A 16,786-nucleotide genomic window follows, 5' to 3' on the forward strand; every position below is an offset into this window, starting at 1 on the left:
CAGGCGGAATGGGGGGCAGTTCAGCAATCTTCATCAAAATACACTTTGACTCAGCAAGCTCTTTTCAGGAAATTATCTCCCATGAATACATGCACATGGGAAACCAGGAAGTTGTATAAGCATGTTGACTGCAACACTTTGAAATGGCAGACCACTGGGGAACTGGCTAATAGCATCTTGACCTGGCCATTGAATGCCATGCACTGTTCAAACCACTCAGGCGTGTGCTGGCGGTGACCTGCATGACAGTGCAGTGCAGGGACAGTATGCCCCAGATGGGCAAAGGAGAACTGTCATTTCTAACATATGTGCACACTTGCCTGTGTCTGGCTTGCACATGGCAGGTACGCAGGAGAGGCGCCATGCTGGCTCTGGAAGGCACTGTGGACTGGGTAGCAGGAGTTAGGGTGAGAGAAGCTGACTTGAGTTTTACACCATGTGAATGCATTACCCATTCAGAACTAAAATTCTATCCTCAAAATGCTCAGTTTTGATGCTTTAATCATTAAGTTCAAACCTTTGTGTAGAAATAGTATACCAGAGATATATTTCTGGTAGGTTTTCCCTTCCTGAATGCCTGCTATGCACTATGAAGCATGAGAACACGCAGAACTTGTTGAGTATATATGCACTTCTACTCAAAAAAGCCCTGCAAGGTAGCTGGTGGGCAAATGATGTAGCTGCCTTCTTCCCACACTTACCTTTCTAGACCCTTCTTTGTGGCCAGGAATGGAAGCCTACAAGTGAGATTTCCCAGACCCCTTTGCCAACTGACTCGGCCAGTGGGAGGCAGTGGTAGAGTTCAGAAGATGGAAGGGAGGAAGAGCCATCCCAGCTGGGTTCTGGTGGCACCCCAGGCCACAGTGTGGTGTCAGCAGAGCCCCAGTGGCTGCAGCTCCCCACTCCTGCCCAGGCTGCAGCAGGAACCTGTTTCTGGGAAACACTCATTTTCCTTCTGCTCCTTCAGGCTTAGGGGCCCAAGCTTCTCCCGCCATATACTGGTCCGTGGGGGTCCTCATCACCCCCTGCTCCTCCTGCCCTCCCAGCACCTCTGTAAACACTGCCCTATATTTAAGTTCTACTGTTTGAAATACCTAGGGTGTTTTTTCCCCTTAATTAGAAACTAACAAAGTAAAATTACCCCCATTTTACAGGTGATAAAATTGAAATTCAGAAAGAGGAAGTGACTCAGCCAAAGGCAAACCTGGTACCTCTCCCCCTACCATGTCTCAGCCACCCTGGCCCCATTTCTGGAACACACCAAACCCGCTCGCACTCCAGATCCCTCACACCCATTCTCTCTGTGCAGACCATTCTGTCACTGGCTCTTCACATGCATACTTTCTCTTCATTTGGGCCCCATGCAAACGTTACCTCTTGGAGACCTCTAGACATCAGTAATTTCCAAGTCACTCTATTACATCATCCTGCTTTATTTCCTCACCATTCTCTGAATGTTTATTTATTTACTTGTTTACCCCACTGGACTGGAAAGCCCATGAGACCAGGAAGAGTGTCTGACCAAATGCTGTGTCTCAGGTGCCTCAGGGTACTGGCACCAGTATGCACACAATACTACCTGCTGTGAGCTTGACGGATGACAAGGCTCATGAGAAGCAGCCGATTAGTTTGGAGCACCAGCTAGGACCTGCCTCTCCCTCTGCTGCCTCTCTGCCAGCAGTTCAGGGGGCTCATCGGGGGGCTCCACAGCATGGAAGCCCACAAGAACTCCACTGTCCAGCATTCAGGCCTCAGGGGTGCTCAGTTACTCCATGCTGAGTGAGTCAGCCTGCCTGTCAAGCCTCCTGAAGATGGCAGTGTGCTAACACTGACCTGGATGTCAGCTCATCAGCAGACTGGAAGCAGATGGCCTGTTAAAAGTTAAGTGCAAAAGCCAGAGGGGTGGAAAGATCATCTGAGGTCTACAATTGTTTGAACACTTACCTTTCCTCCAGCACTAGTCATTGGGCTGGGACCTGTCCTCATCAAAGATGACAGGCATTTCCCGAGGTCCTCCTGAGAGGCACGCTGCATGGTGTGATCTCTGCAACCAGACAGCTTGGGTTCAAATCCTGATACCAATCCTGACAGGCAGCATGGCCCTGGTGAATCACTAGGGTCCTCTGCAGCCTGGTTTCCTTATTTGCAAAATGATAATGTTGATAGTAACAGTATCACTTCCATAGGGCTGTTTTGAAGATCAAGAGTTAAATCACTTCAAATATTTAGAACAGGGCTTGGCATGCCATAGTCGTCCGTTATCGTCACCTTGTGCACTGCTCTAAGTTCCATACACATGTCCTCTTATGCAATACTCAGAGAAGTCCTCTGAGGAGAGTCTCTAATATCACCCCCACCTTATAAACAAGAAAACTGAGAAACAGAGGTTATACAAGATCCAGATCCAGAGTGTGGAGCCATGCTTCAAGCCCAGCTGTTCTAAAATCCCTAGAAAGCCTGATCACCACAAGGGGCCAGAGAAAGCAGACTTAGCCATAGGCAGGGCCAAGCCAACATGGTAGTTGTTCAGAGATCTCTAGCACATACCACGTGTTGGTACCTGCAGGCAGGGTTGACCCAACAGATACTTCTGAAGGATCACACAGGCCCAAGGTCTAGAAGCAAAGCTGGCAGGGAGAGAAAGGTATTTTAGGCAAAGCATGGAACATCTGGGGACCTTCAAACCCTCTGAATTTGCGAGCCCGGCAAGTCCCAGGTCTGAGAAGTAGGCAGTTGAACCTGGGGAGGCAGGCACCCTCCAAACTGCAGAGGAGCGTCTAGACTGTGCCGAGTTCGACTTTTACATGTCAGGCAACGAAGGAGGAGACTTCATGCACTTACACCTACTGTAGAACATCAGCTGCAAGGAAATCCTGAGGAATCCTCCGTGATAAAGAGTCAAATCTACACCCACCAGTCCTCCAGCCCTGCTCCCGAGTCCCACCACACTCGGCGCTCAGAGCGGGTGCTGCGTTTCTTCCCGCCTCTGATCTGGGCAGATTTTGGCATAGAAGAGTTGCTCAATATTTATGGGACTAACTATGCGACCCACGAATGTTCAGCCATGTTGTGGGAAAAGAGGGACTAGCAGTTCAAAAACTGCCAAAGATCCGCCAAATAGCTCCCACGTCTGAGGGAGCATCTAGGAATAGCTGGGCTCCCTTTAGTCCATCTTGGCTGTGCCTCTTTACAGCAGCGTCCAGGCAGGGCTGCTGTGAGGTGGGTGACTTGCCCTGCAAATGCCGTCAAAGACACCGAAATACAAGATCACGTTTCTGTCACCGCAGCCGGGACAGAGCGGCGTGTAGGGCAGGGCCGAAGGGGCCCGGGGCCCTTATGTCTAAAACGGGCTTTTCTCCGTCGCAGATACCGTTTCTCTCATAGCAACTACCACATGCTGTGACCACTTTCTCCTCTTTGCCTTCGGTCTTCCAGAAGCTCGCACGCAGAGGCCTCCGCGGCAGAGACCGCGTCCGTCGAGTTCGCGGCGCAGCACCGCAGTCCAGAGAGCTGGGGGTGCCTCCCGCCCCGGTGGCCTTCGTGGGGAAAGGCGGGGGCGGGGGCGCGGGAAAGGCTGGGGGTGGCGCGTAGTTGCGGCACCGTCCTTCCAGCTCTCCTTCAGCTCTTTGCCCCCGAGGCTCAAGGCTGCGCCCGCGGTGGACGCTGGTGTTGCCCCGGCTGCACACCCGGCGTACCGACTCGCGGGGAACGGCAGGACACGCCCGCTGCCGGACCGCGGTTCCCAGGGCCCGGGCGGGGCTTCCGGCGCGCGAGGCATTGTGGTCCTGGTAGTCCACTGGAGCCCGGCCTCCGCCTCACTCCCCGTCCCGGGCTGCGGCTAGGACTACATTTCCCTTCCGCCCACCCACCATCCCCAGGCCGCCTCGGCGCGAGTCGCTTGCAAGCAGAGAGTCTCCAAGATGGCCGCTTGGGGAAGGAGGCGTCTCGTCCCGGGCAGCAGCGGTGGCGGCCCCCGAGAGAGGTGAGGCCCGAGGCTGGCGCCCTCCCCGGGCGGGCGGCGCAGGAGCGCGGCGGCCCATGAGGCATCCTGAGCCGCAGCACCCTGGCTGCCTTCGCGCGCCCGCCCGTCGCCACGCCGCGCACGCGGGGCCCAGTTGGCCGACCCAGGACCCAGGGAGCCGGGCCCGAGCGGCCTACGCAGAGGGCTCAGTGGCCGGGGCGGGGTGGGGGCGCGGGCGGGGCGGGGCGGCGACGTGGGCCGCAGCCGCGCCGCGCGAGAAGACCCGGCGTCCCGCGCGGGCTCACGGGACCCGCCTGGCAGCCGGCGGACCGAGCGGCGTCCGGAGCTCCCGCCCCGCCAGCCACACGCGTGGCCCTCTCGTCCGCGGCTCCTGACGTGGCGAGGGAGGGAGGAGGAAGGGCCGCCTTCCCGGGGTGGGCCGGCGGCATCTGCCGGGGGTGCCGCAGCCTTCCCCGGTGTGACCTCGGCGGAGAGCCAGCCACTTCCTCGAGGGGCGATTCCAGCGTTCTTGTGTTGTGGGAGTCCTTTTAAAGTGACCTTTCCTGATGAATGGGGTGTGGGTAGGCAACTAGGAGTTTTGTTTCTTCCAAGGAGGATCTCGATTTGGAGAGCTGATTTCTAGATGAGATTGGAGTCGTTTCGTGTGTTTTGTTGAATATACAGGTTTGTTTTTTTTTGAAAGCAGTTGCAGCTAGCAGAAGCCACTGGAAGCTGTTCAGCCACTAGAAATTTGGGAAAGGATGTGTATTGGTGGGGCCACCTGGATTAAACCGTCCTGTCCATTCTGTTAAGCCGTGGTTGGTCTAGCAGAGGTCAGCAAGAAAGGGAAGTTTGCGTTTGTCTTTTCCTCTTCTTGGTGATAAACCTGAGAAAATTCTGAGATAAACAGAAAGTTCTCTTTCCCCCCTCCTCTCTTTCTCTCACTTATTCTACATTATTCCTTTTCTTTGACTGAGTGCATCTAATCATGGCTGTTGCCTGCAGATGGTTTTCCCAACCCAGAAGATTTTTCCTGTTTGGTAGTTGGGACAGATGCCTTATATCACATTTTATCTTGAGCTCAGTTAACCAACATTGTGTGCATTTTCTTTTCCTTGGAAAAGCAATGAATGGCAAGCAGGTAGCTGTTATTCCAGACTCCCACTGGTATTTCTTAGAAGTTAAAAAAGTGACCTCAGTGGTTTCCAAATGGTCTTAAAAACTAGCAAACGTTTTCAAGCTCTTTAATGCACACATTAATTATTTAGTACTAGGAAATAACCTGTTTAGAAAATTAAGACTATCTGAGAGAAAGGCATTTTTCCTTACTGGATACAAACAACTGAAAGGTCCTAATGGGGATGCCCCAGACACCATACAGGGAACGTGCTAGTTAAGCATTTACTGATCTAACTGGGGATTTTTTTCTTGGTTGGATACAAGTGGTAATTCAAAACTGAGTTTGCAAACCAGCCACCCATAGGCTGAATCCAGCCCTTGACTGTTGAGCCTCGGTTTTTACAGTAATTAGTTGCCAACAGTTATAAATGGAAAAATTTGACGTAAAACGCTCCTTGAAAAGCTGAGTAGTGGCCGCCTTTTTTTTTTTGGTCAGGACAAGTACTCTTCAGTTCATCTCTCACCTGCTAGCTTTACCTGCCTGGTCTCCTGGGGTGTTGAGGTTGCAACCTTTGGTCTGGAACTGACATCTCTGCTCACACATGCAGATGTCTTCTTTCAGCCAGGAAAGAGGCATCTGGTTTTGTGGTTTGGGTGATGCCATGTCTCCTCCTTCCATATAATGTGCTGTGGCTGGGGGTACCTCTCTGTTTGCCTTGGCTGTGAGGCCCCAGCCCGGCTCTGTTGGGAGGTGTCATTTGCCTGAGCCCAGTTTCCCTAAGAGCCTCCCATGCTGAGCAAGGGAGGGAAACATAACAGCCGCTGGGCCTCCAGCTAACTTCTGGGCACACCTCCACTGCTGCTCCATGTGTGCGAAGGCTATTCGGGTGGGGCAGGCTGGATTAATTGATTGCCCAGCACTGGAGATTATGAGGCCCGAGTACATTATGACTGAAGTAGGCTGTTTATGGCTCTCTCAAATGACTTTGTTCCATGTTACATTGTGCTGACTCAGATCTCAGCTCCACACTGTAAGACGACTTGTCTGACTTGTTGCACACACCTGGTTGGAGTCAGCTTTATTCTGAACCTGAAGGAAACTGCCTGGTTTGGGTCAGGGGCTGGAGCAGAGCAGCATTTTGGGCAGACTTTCCAGATTTGCCAGTGGCTGCAAACTCCACAGCCTGCCTTGTATTTAAAGGCCCTGCCTGATGCTGGCCTGTCCACAAGAATTACTGTCATCAGCTGTGTGTTAATGATAGTCTGATTTGGAATACACAGTGTGTGGATTTTTTACCTGGTTCTTGAGTCTAGAGCTGTAATAATTCAGTAGCTACTATCACTTGTGGCAATTAAATTTAAATTAACTAAAATTAAATATCTGCTCCTCTGTCACACTAGCCACATTTCAGGTGCTTAGCAGCCTCATGTGGCTTGTGGTGACCATATTGGATGGCACAGATACAGGAACATGCCCGTGATGCAGAAGGTTCTACTGACAGGATTGTGCTGGCCTAGACAAAGAGGAGAGGGGTATAAACAGCAGATTGGTAGCTGCCTGCTTGTTGATTTTTCTCTCCACTCCATTAAATCTAGGGAATCAACAGTGTTGTAATGAAGAACATCAGACTCTGGGCTGTAACCTGAATTATTGTCCAAAATTCAGCACACTAGCAGCGAGCACACGAAACAGATTGCCGCTTGTCCTGTCGGCGTCTTTGAGACACTCTTGCCCACCTAGGAAAGCACAGCGCAGGTATCTGTGTGTTCTGCCACTCGAGTGCCATTTCTAATCAGCTCACAGACAGCACGCCTGTCCCTGGGGCCACTCATCTTCACCCTGTAGCCCCTGAGCACCCTGAGCCCTCCCTGATTGTGGGAATATGAGTACCATGTGTGCTGCCAATTCCTGACTTTATCGTCATGTGAAGTTGTGCTTGATCTGATTCTGATCCTGGTGCGAGGCAGCAGCTCTGTCCAAGGGCCTCGGGTGTTCAGAGGACCAAGCACGCTGGACAAAATGTTTAGGTTTTAGGGTAAAGTCACTTTGTAACCTCCCACCCCCAGCTGTGCAGCCGTCTGCTCCAGTGTTTTTAGGCAGCCAGTTCTGTGGAATTATTTCCACAGCGTTCTGTACCACGTGGCATTCCCCTGCGCGTAGTCCTCCGCTTTCACAGCTTTGCTTTTAATCTGTGAATGAGACGAACGTGGTCCTGGATGGCTGGGAGGAATTCGTTACCAATCCAGCTGACTGGATGGACCACCAGCCACACAGGCAGGTGGCTCACAGTCCTGGGGTACTGTTCCCTCATTCTGATGGGATCCTTTCCTTTAAAGCTAAGACCTTTAGGGGCTTTGGGTATTTTGATTCTCTTGAAAGACTCCCACTCTGGCTCCCATGTGTGGTAAAGCGCTTCTTTCCTCCTGGTCTGGGTGAGCCACACAGCTGCAGCGTCTGCACCCATCCACAGGTGTGCAGTCCTGAGGGTGTGGGTCTCCCCAACTGGCCATGCATGCTTGGGCCACACGTTCTGTCCCTGGAAGTTGGGTGTTGGTTAAGGTCTGCTGGTGCACATCTGGGGCATGAATTTACATTTTCCTTGACTCACTCAATCAGGCTGGATTCCAGCTGCAGCCTCAGGGGTCCGTCCTTCAGCCACATTCCGATCCAGACCCAACTTCCGGAGAAGGGAGGGATGATCTCATGTCCGGGGAGGTGAGGAGGAGGTAGAGGCCAAGCCTGAGATGGCCTTCCCTGCCCTGGGCCTGCACGCCCATGAGCAAGGGCCACCACAGCAGGAGGTGGGAAGTGCTCCGTGGCCACCTCGCAGCTGCCACGGCGTTCTGCCTCTGGCACTGGCCGCAACTTTATGGGCCACAGAGTTCTTGGGAAAGCCACTGAAACTTAGTCGTAAGAGTCCTCAGCTCAGGCTCTCAGCAGGCCTTTCTGCTGTGACAGGACTGTGTGTCCGTGTGGTCTCTTAGGGCAGCCATTAGCCACATGTGTCTGTTGAGCATTTGAAATGAGGCTCATGTGTTTGGGGACTGGACTTTTTATTTTATTCAATTTTAATTAACTTAAACAACTGCATGGGCCTAACACTGGGCTGGTCTTTGCAGTTCTCCCTTTGATCCATCTGCCCTGCAACTGTCTGGGGGAGTGGGCGCCTCACCCCACCAGACCTACGGCTGACTGGCCCAGCACAGTGGGGGCTCTGCGCGTGGACACAAAGCCAGTGTGTGACTGAGAGGGAACTTGAGTCCTACACGTGATGCAAGCACCATGTTCTGTCCCCAGAGAGGTGCGTGGTTACTAGAGCAGAAGAGGAAAGTGTCTCTCACTATGCTCTCACAATGTGACTTTCTCTGAAACAGATGAAAATGTCAAGTGCCCCGTGGACATTCCTTGGCCTCTGGACTGTCCTGGATATTTGGGGCCACATGCCTGGGCCTTCTGTCTTGACGCTTAAATCTGCAGCAGTGAAGATGTTAGCTGCTTTCTTAGACTCCTGAGGAAGTACTTTTTTGTTAGCCAAAACTTGGTTTTCCTAGACCTGGGGGTAGCAGTGGAGTCCAGCACCCCACCTGTCAGAGGTACACGTTAGGGGGAAGGCATCCTGACCTATGAACCTAGTTTAGTTTTTCAGCCGCGGGTTCTCTTAATTACTGTGATGGTTTTCCTTGTATCACTCACGCCAAACGCAGTTCCTCCAGCTGTGTTGGGAACCTGTTGCAGGCAGGCCCAGGGCTGGGGTTGCCATGGTGGAGTGCAGTCTCTGCCTTCGTGGAGCTTGGAATCATTTTCAGCAGGAGCTAAAGCTCCATCCGTCTGTGAGCCCGGGGCCTGCATCAGGAAGAGGCCTACAGGAGGTGCTTCCACTGTGGTTTGACTTGGTTCTCTGGTTCTCACATGATCAAAAAGTGGTGGTGACTGCGGGGCAGCTTGACCATTGCTCGATTGAGTGAAACACGGAAATGGAATTCTCCGTGTCCTCCTCACTGGCAGGAATGGAGAGCGGCTCGACCCTCGTGAGAAGCTGCCTGCACCCAGACCGACCGAGGTAGGGGCTTGCTGCCGAAAGTGAGTGGCCTCCTGCACTGCTCAGCTGTGGCAGGCCCACGGCTGTCTGGTCTCTTCATCCAGAGGATATGGGCTGTTGCAACGAGGTTTTTCTTTTTAAGAAAACATTTATAATTAATTTTCCCATTGTTAAAGAAACATGTGTTTTTGTTTTTAAATACAGAAAAGGATGAAGAAAAATAAAATTTTAAAGCTGCCTGTCAGGCCACTGTCCAAAGAAAACCGTTGTTGACCATTTCTCATGCATAGCGCCTTTGATACTTCATCTCAGATATTTTGTCTTTGACTTTTAAACATAGTGTGTTAAACACACCAAAAATATGTTTCTGACTTCAAAAGTCATAAACTTGCTACCATGTGTGACCCTTGAAATCATTTTGCTAAATGAAAGAAGCCAGTCACAAGCTCACGTACCGTATGATTGCATTTATATGAAATGTCCAGAGGAGGAAGCTCCAGAGTCAGGAAAGAGAGGGGGTGCCACGTGGGGTGGGGGTGCGGGGTTGGGGTTAATGGGGAGTGATGGGTTCCTTTTCAGGATGATGAAAGTATTCCAAAATTGATTGTGGTGATGGCTGCTGAATTCAGGAAGGCAGTGAGCCATTGGAGTGTGTATTTTAAATGGGTGAATTGTATGGTGTGAATTCTGTCTCGGTAAAGCTGTTATTTTTAAAAGTACAAATTAAAACCACAATGTGATACCACCTCACACCCATCAGCATAGCTATTAAAAACAACAGAACAGAAAATAACAAGTGTTAGTGAAAAGGTGGAGAAGTTGGAACCTCGGTGCAGTGCTGTTGGGAATGTAAAATGGTGCAGCTGCTGTGAAAAACTGTATGGCTGCTCCTCAAAAAGTTAGAAATAGAAGTACCGTATGATCCAGCAACTCCACTTCTAGGTATATATCCAAAGGAATTAAAAGCACAGACAGGAACAATATTTTTATACTGTGTTCATAGCAGTGTTATTCACAATAGCTAGGAGGAGGAAGTAACCCAGGTGTCCATCAGTGGATGGATAGATTAACAAATGTGGCTTACTGGAATACAGTGGAATACTATTTATCCGTAAAAAAGAGGGATACTCTGACACCTGCTGTATAACATGAGTAAACCTTGAAAACACCATGTGAAATAAGCCGGTCACAAAAGAACAAATACTGTATGATTCTACTTATATGAGATACTTAGAGCTGTCAAGTACAGAGACAAAGTAGAAGAGTGGGGAGTGGGAGTTCTTTAATGGGTACAGAGTTTCAGTTTTGCAAGGTGCAAAGTTCTGAAGATGATTACACAAAATGTGAATGTACTCAATGCTCCCAAAATACACACTCAAAAATGGTTACAACAGGAAATTCTGTTACACATATTTTATCATAATTTAAAAAAATTAATAAACCTGTGTGTTCACTGGTCAGTTTAAGCAGTGGAAAACTAGCATTACTCTGGCTCATGTGTCCCTCTGCCCATGAGAGGCTACCCAGTTCCTGAACTGTCTGGCATTTCCTTGCCTTCCCTCATAGTTCCTGCACTGAAAAAAATCCCTAAGTGGCCCTTCCTTTAGTTCTGTGTGCCTGGAATCATGGACGCAAGGCGCCCACCTGCACACGCTCTGTGCCTGCTCTTCCCTCTGCCTTCGATGTGCGTGTTCAGCCGTGAAGCATAAGCTCTAGGCTGTTTGCTGTCACTCCAGTGGAGGACTTAACCATTTTTTTCTCTCTTCTTTTGTTAGTAATCTGTTCCTCTGACCAAACAGTGCTGCTCCAAGCATTCTTGTGCAGCTCTGACTTGGGGAGGTGTCTCCAGACTCTGGGGAACCCACATTTGAGAGTGCTTAGTAATCCCAGATTCCTTTGACACCAGCTTTGTGAAGGTGCAGGGACCACAGGCCCAGTTCTGGGCAGGGCACACACGCAGGGTTCCCAGATCCCAGGGGAAATAGGGTTTGTCCTGTCATGTCTTCTGTGTGGCCACCTTCTTGCCGGAAAGCCACTGTTCCCAGGGGATTTCTTTGATGACTCTTTCCTGAGTACTTCCCGAGCAGTTCAGACAAGGAGAAGGCGGGCCAATTCTGGTGTAAGGTATAGCAGGGGAGGAGGTTCAAGAGCCTCGGGAGGATGCTCTGCTCCACAGGCTGGTCAGAGGCCCACGGCTCAGAGCGATCTCAGCGCGGGCAGCAGGCGATCAGAGGAACAACCTCCCTTAAAGAGCACAGTGCATGCCGAATGCATAAGGGTCAAAAGTCATTTGGTAGAAAGGGACCCCCTTTTCTTTGTGGAGCTGCTCCATTCCCCTCCCTAGTGACAGTCATCTCTTAGGTCTTTGTATATCCATCCAGAAATGTTCTGTGTATACATTTTTAAGAACACACTAAAGATAGCATACATAAACACTGTTTGGAACTGCTTTTTTCATTTTTTTGGAGGCCTTTCCATTGTCAGCACTCTCTTCTAACACAGATGCTTTTTATTACTCTCTCCTGGTCATTTCACATCTGCAATGAAAAGCAGAAATGGAGTTCCTGAGGGAGCCCAGGGTTCCGAAGATTCCAGGTAGCTATTCTTTATGATCTGTTGTGTGGCCCAGTTCGAGTTGGGAGTTGGCTGGTGATTCTCTGAACAGCTTCAAGGCAACCTCCTACTAGATCCTTTCCTTAGTGGGGTTACATTTGACCCAGAAGCAAAAGCACGCCGTTGTTGGTGGGTGCCCATGTAGCCCGAAGATGGCAGACATGGCTTTCTCCTGGGTTTGTGAAGTAACTCTCCATGTCAACCATGCACAAACGAACCTGGTGGCCCAGGCAGCCTTCAAATCCTACATTTGCAGGGGCAGCCCAGGTGCAAGATGTGGGTGTGGGTGCTTACTGCCTGTGGGGTGGCCCCTCACAAACGGGGTGCTCCTGGTGAATGTGTGTGTAGAACCTTGCTGTCTTCCTTCCTTGTATACCATGTGGGATCCTGGGAATCTGCTATTCCAGATGAGTGGAGACCAAGACTCGCTTCCCTGAACCGGGTGTAGTGGTTTGGCTGTAAAGCGGAATTGGTGTGCCTCAGGCAACATGGCTCTGCGGGCCTCTGGGCACACCTGGTTTGCTGTGCTCAGGAAGCTGCACTCGGCCCATGCCTGTCTTCACACTGCGGAGAGCTGGTTTGTGGGGACAGACAGGATGGGGTGCCCTGCCCACAGTGAGCCATGGGCTCCAGGGAGCTGCAGGCTGCTTCCGCAGGCTTGGCTGCATTCGTCAGGTGAGCCCACCTGTGTGCACACACACTTGCCTGTGGTTTCATGACAGCCCGTGTCTACTCACTGTCGCTCGTGTGCTGTCAGGGCTGACACCCCGAACATCAGCAATGAGGGGATTCTGAAGGGTACCGCCTCTCACCCACTGCCAGGCTTAATGGGACCCATGGACACATCCCCTAATCCGTGTTAACAAATGACAAAACAGCACCTCGGCCCCCTAGCCCACACCAAGGGACCCAAGGGAGCCCGATCCTGGGCTGGGCAGAGGTGGCCATGGTGCCAGCTTGGCTTGCGGAGGCAAGGGCAACAGGGAGTGGGGTGGGGGCTCAGCACGGCATGGGGGCGGGGTGGGGACTGCCCACTGATGTGTTTGCAAGATAGAGCAGTCTGTCGCAGGCACATTATGGGCCTACTCAGGATGGCCACAGTGTGCCAGGCAGAGCAGGGCACTGCACTGAGGTGCCTGGGGTTTTGGCAAGAACATTCTGTAATCCTAACCTTGACACTGACGCTTTGCTTTGCGTGTTTGAGAGGAATTAATTGGTGGCCAGATAGCTCGCCTCAGACGCGGACTGCAAGGTGGTGTCCCCTGGCCTCGCTTTGATAGCAGGAAGCACTGTGGCTTGGAAGCACTTCCCCCAGAGCACAGAGTGCACAGGACCGGCCCCTCCCTTTCCCTGTCCTCCCCCACTTATGCCTGATGAACCTGAGAGCACAAAGGAAATCTCTGGGCCGCTGTGACAGTCAGTCCACGACCAGTGCTTCCATTCCCCGTGTGACTTACCCATCTAGAGTAGGACCAGCCTCTAGTGTTGCTTGTGTGCTCAAGGTGGCTTCCAAAGTGCTGAGTCCCACCTGGGAGTAATCCCAGTGTGAGCTCCCTCTCCCCTTCCCCTTCAAGGGGAAAACCTGGCTTTTCCTATTTTGTAAATGTCTGATGGAGTCTTACAGAAACAGCTCATTTAACATCCTGGAAAGGCAGCCCTGTCTCCTGGCCCTCTGCAGCAGCCACCTTTCTTAGGGGCCCCCAGGGAATGACTGCTCCCCAGGGCACAGCTTAAATGGGGCCTTGATTTAATTAGCCTCCCTGAGCGCACTGAATTACAGGGTCTTTTTGGGGGTAGTTTCTTCTGCCTGGTCCAAGCAGTGGCTCCCCCTGGGGTGCTGCTTCGTACCTGGGGGCACCATCAGCCTGGTAACCAAAGGTTTAATTTCTAGTGAGTGCAGGAACATGTTAGCCAGTCTGTCCAGCTGGAGTGAAACCCTGCCACTTGGGTTTGCTTGCTTTTTGCTAAAAGCAGCTCCCCATGAACCCTGCCCGGGAGTAACAACTGGAAAGAGCACTTGGCAGTCTGTTTCCGTCTGGCTCTCTGACCGCCTGCCCCTTTCCCGTGGTTTGCCCCTGACAGTCCCATTTCTACCACCTTCAACATGCAATTGCTCTCATCTTTGAAGGAGAGCTAGAAGTGCCTTAATGCTGGACTTAGAGGCTCTCAGGCTTTGATTTAAAAGCCTTCGTGGTCCCTAATGTGCACCATCAGTGACCAGGAAGCTCTGAGCCCAGCTACCTCGTGGACTTAACCTGGCCAGCCACGTGGTGTGGGCACCCAGCTGCTGGCTTGTGTCTGAGTACTTAGGGTTCTGCTTCCCGCGGGAGGCAGAGCTCAGGCAGGAGGGTCATGCTCACCTTGTGTGGCCCAGTACTCCAGTCCCAAGCCCCAGCTAGGATGCACAGACGGAGGGGGCCGTGGTGATTGCCAGGAGACAGATGGGATCCTCGGGCCTCATCTCCTGTGACAGTCTGACCAGCCTGGGGACCAGGGGGTGCTGCTCACTGAGGCATGTGGCCAAAGATGGCCTGGTGGCCGTATGATGGGTTAAGCAACTTGATCCATCCTCAAGAGCTGTGTCTAGCAGCATCCCTCCCAAAGGCTAGTATAAAGGTGCCTTATCAGATGAACAGATAATACAAATCCAGGAGAAACAGTATATGCTGGGTGCAGTGTAGAGGTTCAGAAAGATCTGGGCAGGCTGAAATAAGCCAAATCAAAGTGATAAGGTGTTTACAGGTCTGTGTTTACGTTGCCACTCAGGGGTGTGGGGAGATTCTGCTTTGGTTGGGAAGTTTGCACCAGAGGCGCCTCAATGTGAATCCTAAGTCTGCCAGAAATGAGTCCCTGCCAAGGCTGTGCCAGCCTGCTGCCTGGCTTCAGTGCAGAGCTAAGCCTTCCATAGGCTCCAGATTCATCTTCTGGTCAGGGTCATATCCCAGGGTAAAGTCGGATCTGCTCAGCTACTTACAGTAGACCTTTGTCTGCAGTGTTTCTTACATGGGTGAGGTGTTCACTGGTGATGGAGAGTCCTGAGCCACAGTGTGAGAGTGGGCAGGAATGTCTGGGGCCCCTCACAGACTGCTTGCACACTGAATTTCAGAGTCACTGCTGTCTTGAGGGCTGTCTTCCTAATTGAATCTCAGGGCTGGTGCTCCTCAGGCTGTGGGCCTGGATGGGGCCTGGGCCTTGCACAGCTTGTCCTGCTGTGAGGGCTGGAGAAGTTTTGTTCTGTTGCCCAGGGTGGAGGCGGCCCTGCGCACCGCGGTTCTGCGGCAGGGATGACTAGTTGTGAGCCGTGAAGAGCCGAGGGTTTGGCAGTCTCCGTCCCAGGGGTCTGTTGGTTTCCGAGGAAGAGTCTTCCTCCCACAGTTTGCCCTGATTAACCAAGAACAGATTTCATCCTGCTGACTTGGGCTTCTGCCCTGTTTGTGTTAACGTGATTCGGAGCTGAAGCCGTCGTGGTCCCCTGGGGCTCCTTTGCTGGCTCACAGGTCTGTTCACTGTGCTGGGCTGTCTGCAGGCCCTGAACATAACATGGGATGTCATCCTCTTAGAGGTTGGAGTGCTCCTCTTCCTGCATCTTTACATTCACTATTTTATTCTTGGGGGAAAAAATTCTTTAATGATGTATAATATTGGGTTCTAAGGAAGGTAACAAAAGGGAGAGGTGGTGCCCTCCAGAGCTTGGGCTCTGCTGAGCCTGAGGCCAGACTTCCCTCCCCTGGCCTCTGCTCTGCATCTCCCCAAGAAATGTGGCAAGTGCTCCTCAGCCTAACTGTCTCCCCTTTCTCCTGCCCCTCCACAAGGGTGAGCTTGTCGGCCACAGACTGTTACATCGTGCATGAAATCTACAATGGAGAGAATGCCCAAGACCAGTTTGAGTACGAGCTGGAGCAGGCCCTGGAAGCCCAGTACAAGTACATCGTGATTGAGCCCACCCGCATTGGCGACGAGACCGCCCGCTGGATCACCGTGGGCAACTGCCTGCACAAGACCGCTGTGCTGGCTGGCACCGCCTGCCTCTTCACCCCGCTGGCCCTGCCCTTAGATTACTCCCACTACATCTCCCTGCCTGCAGGTGTGCTCAGCTTAGCCTGCTGCACCCTGTACGGGATCTCCTGGCAGTTTGACCCTTGCTGCAAGTACCAGGTGGAGTACGACGCCTACAAACTGTCGCGCCTGCCCCTGCACACGCTCACGTCCTCCACGCCGGTGGTGCTGGTCCGGAAGGACGACCTGCACAGAAAGAGACTGCACAACACGATAGCCCTGGCCGCCTTAGTGTACTGTGTAAAGAAGATCTACGAGCTTTATGCCGTATGATTGCAGTAGCACAAGGAGAGAAGCAAGCAACCAGCCCACGAGACAACAGAGGTCAGGGTGCCACCGGAATGGTCCTGCTGTGAGGCAGCAGAGCCTGGGGAGGCGTTTGGTTCAATGCTTGTTATTTAAAAGAAACACAGATCACAGTGTACTGAGGGTTTTGCAACTCACTACACCAAGATGTGGATCCTGTCACCCGTGGGGGCCTGAGGCTGTGGACGTCTGCCCGGGCAGTGAACTGTTGATGGCAGTGATGCCACCAAGGGGGTGTGAGTGCGCTTAGGGGTCTTTTAAGTCTGTTGTTTAATTGTACCACGCAGAGCCGACCCGAAGCTGTTGACCATTAAAATTATGAAATTTCAGCTCTGGTGTCTTCCGTCTCCATGCCGTTGGTGGCAGCTTGCACACGGAAGGAGGGGTACCACGGGAGCCTCCTGCTCCTTGCTGCAGCCTGGGGTCGCCACCGGCAGCAAGAACAGGGCAGGCCTAGACCCCTCCCAGAACAGCCTCGTGTCTCACCCTAAGCTGTTCAGGGACACCGTAGGATAGTGTGACAAGGCCCAGGAGTCACTGGGACTCCAGTTGGGTCCACGTGGAGAACTGGGTCCCAGTACCTCCTGTCCAGAGGTTTTGATTTAGGAGGACACATAACTGTTTTTAAAGCACTGAAGCTATTCCTGACGTGGCCTGAGTTCACCCCACTGCCCTAGGCTGAGAGGGACCC

At 52.2% G+C, this 16,786-nt stretch overlaps 1 protein-coding gene and 1 long non-coding RNA gene across 7 annotated transcripts in view; one reads left to right on the top strand and one right to left on the bottom strand.

The window, feature by feature from the left end:
• Window positions 1–4,641, bottom strand: part of LOC118913857 (uncharacterized) — a 29,755-nt gene extending 25,114 nt beyond the window's left edge. For 2 of the 6 annotated variants that reach the window (XR_005025383.2, XR_005025378.2), the window contains exon 1: window positions 1,945–4,634. This is a non-coding gene — a long non-coding RNA (uncharacterized LOC118913857). Of the gene's footprint in view, window positions 1–1,944 lie in introns of all 6 variants that reach the window. The other 4 variants (XR_005025379.2, XR_005025381.2, XR_005025380.2 and 1 more) reach the window with 4 other exon arrangements.
• TMEM11 (transmembrane protein 11) lies at window positions 3,850–16,424 on the top strand. Its single transcript, XM_036888168.2, has 2 exons — window positions 3,850–3,982; window positions 15,546–16,424. The coding sequence occupies exons 1-2, from the start codon at window positions 3,921–3,923 to the stop codon at window positions 16,060–16,062; spliced, it is 579 nt and encodes a 192-aa protein (XP_036744063.2). The 5' UTR covers window positions 3,850–3,920; the 3' UTR covers window positions 16,063–16,424.
• The last annotated feature ends 362 nt before the right edge of the window (window positions 16,425–16,786 follow it).

Source organism: Manis pentadactyla, chromosome 4 (genome assembly GCF_030020395.1).
Source record: "Manis pentadactyla isolate mManPen7 chromosome 4, mManPen7.hap1, whole genome shotgun sequence".
Classification (NCBI taxonomy): domain Eukaryota; kingdom Metazoa; phylum Chordata; class Mammalia; order Pholidota; family Manidae; genus Manis; species Manis pentadactyla.

What these genes read in the sequence shown, in the direction of transcription:
- TMEM11 (XM_036888168.2), top strand. Translation starts at nt 3,921, where the DNA reads ATGGCCGCTTGGGGAAGGAGGCGTCTCGTCCCGGGCAGCAGCGGTGGC. An exon ending in GGTGGCGGCCCCCGAGAGAG is followed by an intron (nt 3,983 to 15,545) that starts GTGAGGCCCGAG and finishes CCCCTCCACAAG; the next exon opens with GGTGAGCTTGTCGGCCACAG.